Raw genomic sequence first — 6,791 nt, 5'->3', positions numbered from 1 at the left:
TTCATTATTTTTTACTCACCAAGCACAGTGACTATCTGATTGCTCAGAAGTTGACTGGCCAAGTTAAGGCAGAATAATCTTCCAAATGAATGTACCCATTAAATTATTGGAAATTGTCTATCAGCAAGATACAGAATTAATATACTCAGAATTGACACGAAATACCGCAAGAGCGCAATTTTACTGGAATGATACATAATTTCCTGGGTATGAAACTTGTGAAACACAGCAGTGAAGTGCATTCCTGTGTCACGCTGTCCTTGGCAGCTGTACAGCGCTTTGAGCAGGCTCAGCGCTGGAGCGCGGCTGCTTCCAGCGGCCGATCGTGGTGCGGGCACAGAGCCCCGTGCTCAGCCCCGGGACCCCGGACCAGCCGGGCTGCGGCACCGGGAGGGCTCCGTGCAATTAATGCTCCATTTGTTCTGCCTAACGCAGTCCCAGAGGAGAAATTCCACGGTGGCTGCTGGCAGAGCTGGACCTGCCGTAGCTGCGGTACCGGCGACATGAGCCGGACCCCTGCGCGGTGAGCCCGGACGGGGCTGCTCGGGGGTGTCACCGGAGCCCCCCGGAGCAGAGTCCCCGGGGGTGTCAGTGAAGCCCTCCAGGGATGTCACTGAGGCTGAAGAGGGTGTCAGTGGATCCCTCCGGCGGTGTCACCAGAGCCCCCCGGAGCGGAGCCCCCAGGGGTGTCACCGAAGTCCCCCGGTGGGGTCAGTGGATTCCTCCGGGAGTGTCAGCAGAGGTCCCCGGCGGTGTCACCGGGTCCCCTCAGAGATGTCACCAGATCCCCCCGAGGTGTCACCGGGTCCCCGCAGAGATGTCACCAGATCCCCCCGAGGTGTCACCGGGTCCCCGCAGAGATGTCACCAGATCCCCCCCCGAGGTGTCACCGGGTCCCCGCAGAGATGTCACCAGATCCCCCCCCGAGGTGTCACCGGGTCCCCGCAGAGATGTCACCAGATCCCCCCCGAGGTGTCACCGGGTCCCCGCAGAGATGTCACCAGACCCCCCCCGAGGTGTCACCGGGTCCCCGCAGAGATGTCACCAGATCCCCCCGAGGTGTCACCGGGTCCCCCTGAGGTGCCACCGCGGCCCCGCAGCGCCCCCTGGCGGAGCGGTCCCGCCGGCCGGAGGCCCCGCCCCCGCCGGCCCCGCCCCGCGGGCGGAGGTGACGCGCTGTCATGGCGGACGCGGCGGGCGCGGCGCGGCCCGAGGGTGAGCGGCCCGCGGGAGAGCGGCTCGGCCGGGACGGGCCCCCCGTCCGCCACACCCGCGCCACAGCCCTCGCTGTGCCTTGCAGAGTGCCCGGGGACCGGCAGCGCCCAGGCGGGCAGCGCGGCCGCCTGCCAGGGATGCCCCAACCAGGGGCTGTGCGCGGCCGGCGCGGCCGGGCCGGACCCGGGTGAGTGTCGGGGCCGTGAGGGAGTTGGGGCGGTCCGCGCTCTTGGGGGGGCCGTGAGGGGGCTCCGGGCGGTCCGAGGGCCCTGTCGGAGCTCCGGGCCGTGCGGGGGCCGCTCTGACGGCCCGGTATCGCCTCCAGCCGAGGCGGCGGAGCTGCGGGCGCGGCTGCGGGCGGTGCGGCACACGGTGCTGGTGCTGTCCGGCAAGGGCGGCGTGGGCAAGAGCACCTTCAGCGCCGCCCTGGCGCACGGGCTGGCGGCCGACGAGCACAAGCAGGTGGGGCCCGGGGCTGGCGGGAGGGCACCGGCCGTGTGCCCCGCTCGTTAGGGCTTGGCCTTCGTGCATGAACCGCACTAGGGTGTTCTCACTGCGTGAGTTCGCCCTGGGGCACGGCCCTGTGCCGCCTTGTTTCCAGTGGGGCGCGTTGGCCGGTTTGTTTTCCAGGTTGCTCTGCTGGACATCGATATCTGTGGGCCATCGATCCCTAAAATAATGGGTCTGGAAGGAGAACAGGTGAGTGAATGCTCCAACGTGTTGCTTAAAGGATTTCTGCTCATTGTTTCAGTAACGTCTTTGGGGCTCGTAAAGGATTGTTTATTGGGAAGTGGCAGTGGGTAGGGAAATAAGGTGAGATGGAGGAGTTCAGCATAATTTATTTTGTAAAAGAGCCATTTGCCTTCAGGATGAGCAGTTCTGCAAAACAGCTTTCGCTGCATAGTGTCCACATACTCGTGATAGCTTAAAACCTGAGTAATATTATCATGATGGGCCTTATCAGCCCTCGAGTATTTTATATAAATATACAAAGTCATGGGTAAACTTGCATAAGGGTTGAACAGTTATTGTTCACTTACTGATGGAGATCTGGTGCTCCTGCAGTTTTTACCTCAACCACCCCAATAAAGCAGGATTGTCCCTGCAGGCAGGAAAGCTGTTACCCAGGTTTGACTTATGTTCATGTTTTGTGTAACATCTGTATTTATTTCTCTTATAACTTTATGTTTCACTTCAATTTTCAGGTTCATCAGAGTGGATCTGGATGGTCTCCAGTGGTGAGTTGGTGCAGCTGTTTCAGAAAGTTTATTGGGTTTGTTTGGGTTGGGCACTGTGTTCTGTGTTCAAAAATGAGTGAGGGAGAAGCAGGAGGCACTTCTGTTAGTTCTTTTTCTAATTACGTAAATATTCAGCTTCTATAGATACAAGATATAGAATATACAAGATATAGAAGATATACAAGATACATATACAGGATATAGAATCTATAGATTCTGTGTTTCCAGATTTTATATCCAGATTTCATATTTATCCAGATTCTACAGAACATACAGAGAATGCTATAGAATATATTTACAGGTACTATAGAATCTGGATGTACACTCTATAGGTTCAGAGTGTTAAATTTCTTTTGTTAATTATAGTAATACTGTATCTCTTGTTTACCGATTTCCCTACTGCAGGCAATAAATATAAATATAAGTTCCTCAGTTTTGTTATTTGGGGTATCAATCAGCTGTGTAGTGTGTCACTTTTTCTGTGACAGCCAAGAAGTACCTTGCACACAAGGAAAACCTCATTAATCTTTGCAAAATGCAGGGAGAGTTTTGCAAGAGGTAGCTTGTAGTGTGCTCTTAAAAGGGCAGCTTGGGCTGAGAGGGAAAGCTGTTTTTATCCTTTTGTTGTCTCCAGTGGTTCCATAAACTGCTGTAACAGCTGCATTTTTTCAGTTTGAGTGTAGCTTTTAATGCCCTGTGATAGAAGATAAGGTTCTCTGCCTTTATTTTATTAATGTCTTCTCCTCCAGCTGCTTTTTCTATAAAATAGGGCTTCAGAGTTGGTTTCTTTACTCTTTCTTCACTGCTCTGTTTCTCTACTTCTCTTTCAGTATGTTGAAGAAAACTTAGGTGTCATGTCAGTGGGGTTCTTGCTTAGCAGCCCTGATGATGCAGTCATCTGGAGAGGACCAAAAAAAAATGGTGTGTATCAAGTGTATCAACAATGATTCATGTACTTAAAAGATTTCAATTCTGTAAATATCATGACCTTTTTTAATAACGTAAATATAGTATAAGCTATAAGGAAAAAAGGAGTGAAGGGTTTATTATTTCTTTAGTTGAACATGCTCATTTGGTGAAGTTAAAGGTCAGATGATGTCTTTTTGTTTATATTTTTTTAAGCTTTGTCAAAATACATGTTTTTGTCCTGAAGCGGACTAGTCAGAAGAATCTTCTGCCTGGGCTGCAGGAGTAGAAGTACTCCCTAAAATCTGAAATATGGGGAGATCCTTTTTTTCCTTTTTTCACATTCTTATCCTTCCTTTTAGGGCTGATCAAGCAGTTCCTCCGTGACGTGGACTGGGGGGAGGTCGATTACCTGATCGTGGACACACCGCCGGGGACGTCGGACGAGCACCTGTCCATCGTGCAGTACCTCAGTGCCACCCACATCGATGGGGCTGTCATAGTCACCACCCCGCAGGTATGGGGCATGAATTTCCATGGAGAAGCAACTCACAAGTTAAAGGCAGTCCTGGGGTTAGAGGCTGTTGAACTTCAGAGAAACCTGAGGGTACGGAATCTCAGAGGACTGACTTTGTTGTGTTGTGCTGGCGTGTGGGTTGGGTGGGTGTCTCAGTGGAGCTGGGCATCCCACCGAGTCCCTAAACCACAGGGCAGTTCACAATTAAAAGCTGCTGTGATCTGTGTGGTGAAAGGAAATGCAGTGTTTCACTTCCTTCTTCAAAATTCACATCCTTGTGGATCTGTAATTTACTCACCAATGGCATAATGCTCTGAAGAATGTCAGTAAGAAGTTTAGTTTTTAAGTGATAAGCTGTGCACTGTTTGACACCTGTGAAGTAGCCTGTCACCTCCAGTAGGCAGTTTTGTCATGTGCATTTTTAAAAGAGAAATCAGCCCCTGGCAAGCTGAAACTCAGAATATGTCCAGTTCAGACAGAGGTTTTAGTGCCTGGTTTGGAGAGGAACAGGAGCAAAAGACGTGTAGTATTTCCACAGCAGCTGGAAGGATAACACGTAAAGGAAGTGGAAGTGGTGAGAGTGATACTGGAGAGGTGGTGAGGGAAGGAAAAGAGAACAGGAGAATGAGTGAGGGCAAGCATATATGCAAAAAACCTGAGGACAAGATATTTCAAATTTATTTTGGAAGGCGTAACAAGTGTAAGCCTGGTGGTTCTTGTCCTTGCTCTGTGGACAAGGGTCCTTCTGTAAACTGAAAACGTGAAAAAGTTGCCTTAAAAGAACTGAAAGTATGAGGTGAACATAGGAGATAAATGTGAGTGAATCTTGATAGGGTCAGATTTTGAAACAGAACCACATCCAGTAGGCTGGAACTGTTGGACCTGCTCTGTTGCTCCTCAGAATTGTTGCTAGAGCACGTAGCACAGATTTCTGTTCCTCAAAATATTAAGACAGCAGTAATAATTCATCATAAACTCTCCTTAAAATAGCTCTAAGGAGGTAACTGAATGGATTCAACATGAAAACATGACAACTGAAATATGAGCCTTTGCTAATATTTGCAGGAAATCTCGCTTCAGGATGTTCGGAAGGAGATCAACTTCTGCCACAAGGTGAAACTGCCCATCATAGGTGTTGTGGAAAACATGAGTGGCTTTGTGTGTCCAAAGTGTAAGGTAAGGCTGTCTGGGTGTTACAGCATTTTTACCATGGCACTGTGTATAAAACATTGCTCAAAAAATGCCTTGTTCTCAGAATTGCAGTATTTTTAACTCTGGTTTTCCTGTTGTCCCAGAAAGAATCTCAGATCTTTCCCCCAACTACTGGTGGTGCAGAGAAGATGTGCCAGAATTTGAATGTTTCCCTCCTGGGTAAAGTGCCTCTGGATCCACAGATAGGTAAAGTTATTTATTGCACTGCACCTAAAACAAGTTGTTCCTCCTGTACTGATGTTATTACTGGAAAAGCCTGATGTGGGCACTGATGTCTCTTAGGTAAATATCCACTTTTAGATAGAAGGTTTTTTTGAATCTAAAGTTACTGGAACTGTGACATAGCATGATGTGAATGAGGGAAGTGCTCTGGTAATTTCCTTAACCTGAAACTTCAATCAGTTAAGATTAGATGATGCATCTTTTCAGCTCTGTAATCATATTTGAAATACAACATGTCTTTCTCTTTGGTGCAATCACCTGGAAATGCAGGCTGAATAAAATCATAACCACTTCAAAGAATAATACCTCGTAGATGTTAAGCATTAAAACTAGTGCTTAACAAATTCTGCCCAAATTCTGTTGTGGGTTGTGAGGTGTCTTGATTCCTCTTCCACCAGCTGTTACAATTAATACCTGAACTAATGACATTAAGGAACAGGTCAGTACTCTGAACACAACAAGTGAAGGTTTCTGCCAACACAGTTCCTCTGTAAAACTGTAACCTGTGGTTGTAGTCCTGTTACTGACATCAGGGCTTCCTAAAAGGAATAGATGTAGGTGGCTGTTTGAAAGGGTGTCACTGGAGTGGGATAAAGGGTAAAAAAAATAAAAGCTCATCTTTTCTTGTTGCTTTGCTTTTGTGTTTTTCTCTGTCCTTCAAGGAAGAAGTTGTGACAGAGGTCAGTCATTCCTGTCCGAAGCACCAGATTCTCCAGCTACATTGTCTTACAGGAATATCATTCAAAGTAAGTCTGAGAATCACTGTGCACTCTCGGTTCCGAGCACTGCTGCAATATATAAAGGTGTTAAACAGGATTATTTTGCCACAAATAATAAAACAGGAAATGTGCATAGCAATTCTGAAAGTAACAGCTGCAAATACCACGTTTGCTTCTGGGCATCGGTTGTGACAGGCTTTTAAAGCCCTGAGGAGATTGTGTTTGATAGCTGGCTTCCGTGTTTGGTTCAGTCATTCATTTGCAGAGATGTGTGTGCCCTTCCTCTCACAGAAGAGTTCTGAGGTTCTCAAGCAGGCCTGTGGAGGGTGCTCTCCATAACCCATGGGATGCAGCTGGCTAATTATGCCTCCACTTCTAACTGTAAAGGCACAAAACTCCCATTCAAAAACCACCTAAAGAGCTGGTGATGTGCTGTTACAAAATGCAGACAGCTGGGAAATTCCTGAGGCCATTTTCACCCTGATAAAGGTCCAGCTTGAGATATTTGTACCAACAGGGGATACAATGATGCAGCAACAACAGACTCCTGATGTGCAACTGAAATACCACTTATATTACTTTCTCCATGTCTTTGCAGGAATTCAGGAGTACTGTGAACAACAACATTCTCAAGAAGAAAAGATGATCTAATCTGTGAATGGAATAAAAAATGTAGCTCTTGTTTAAAAGTAACTTATGCCTTGATTTAATAGAAGGAATGTATTCTTTTTGTATATTGCAAATAAATTCTTAATATAAATG

General features: G+C 48.0%; 1 protein-coding gene across 1 annotated transcript; it reads left to right on the top strand.

Moving 5' to 3' along the window:
• Positions 1–1,165: 1,165 nt before the first annotated feature.
• On the top strand, positions 1,166–6,789 carry NUBP1 (NUBP iron-sulfur cluster assembly factor 1, cytosolic). Its single transcript, XM_051777386.1, has 11 exons — positions 1,166–1,215; positions 1,301–1,402; positions 1,541–1,677; positions 1,846–1,914; positions 2,421–2,453; positions 3,284–3,374; positions 3,722–3,876; positions 4,942–5,052; positions 5,172–5,274; positions 5,973–6,056; positions 6,628–6,789. Exons 1-11 carry the CDS (start codon positions 1,182–1,184, stop codon positions 6,678–6,680), a joined length of 972 nt encoding a protein of 323 aa, XP_051633346.1. The 5' UTR covers positions 1,166–1,181; the 3' UTR covers positions 6,681–6,789.
• The last annotated feature ends 2 nt before the right edge of the window (positions 6,790–6,791 follow it).

The sequence above is a fragment of the Manacus candei genome, unplaced genomic scaffold (assembly GCF_025592945.1).
Source record: "Manacus candei isolate 608988 ecotype Guabito, Panama unplaced genomic scaffold, ASM2559294v1 h1tg000002l, whole genome shotgun sequence".
Lineage (NCBI taxonomy): Eukaryota > Metazoa > Chordata > Aves > Passeriformes > Pipridae > Manacus > Manacus candei.
Note: the sequence above shows the minus strand (reverse complement) of the source record. Positions and strands in the feature narration are given on the sequence as shown.

Bases quoted from the DNA above. Each gene is read 5' to 3' on its own strand.
- NUBP1 (XM_051777386.1), top strand. From the start codon at position 1,182: ATGGCGGACGCGGCGGGCGCGGCGCGGCCCGAGG. The intron at 1,216-1,300 runs GTGAGCGGCCCG...TGTGCCTTGCAG, and splicing joins GGGCGCGGCGCGGCCCGAGG to AGTGCCCGGGGACCGGCAGC. The intron at 5,053-5,171 runs GTAAGGCTGTCT...CTGTTGTCCCAG, and splicing joins TTGTGTGTCCAAAGTGTAAG to AAAGAATCTCAGATCTTTCC.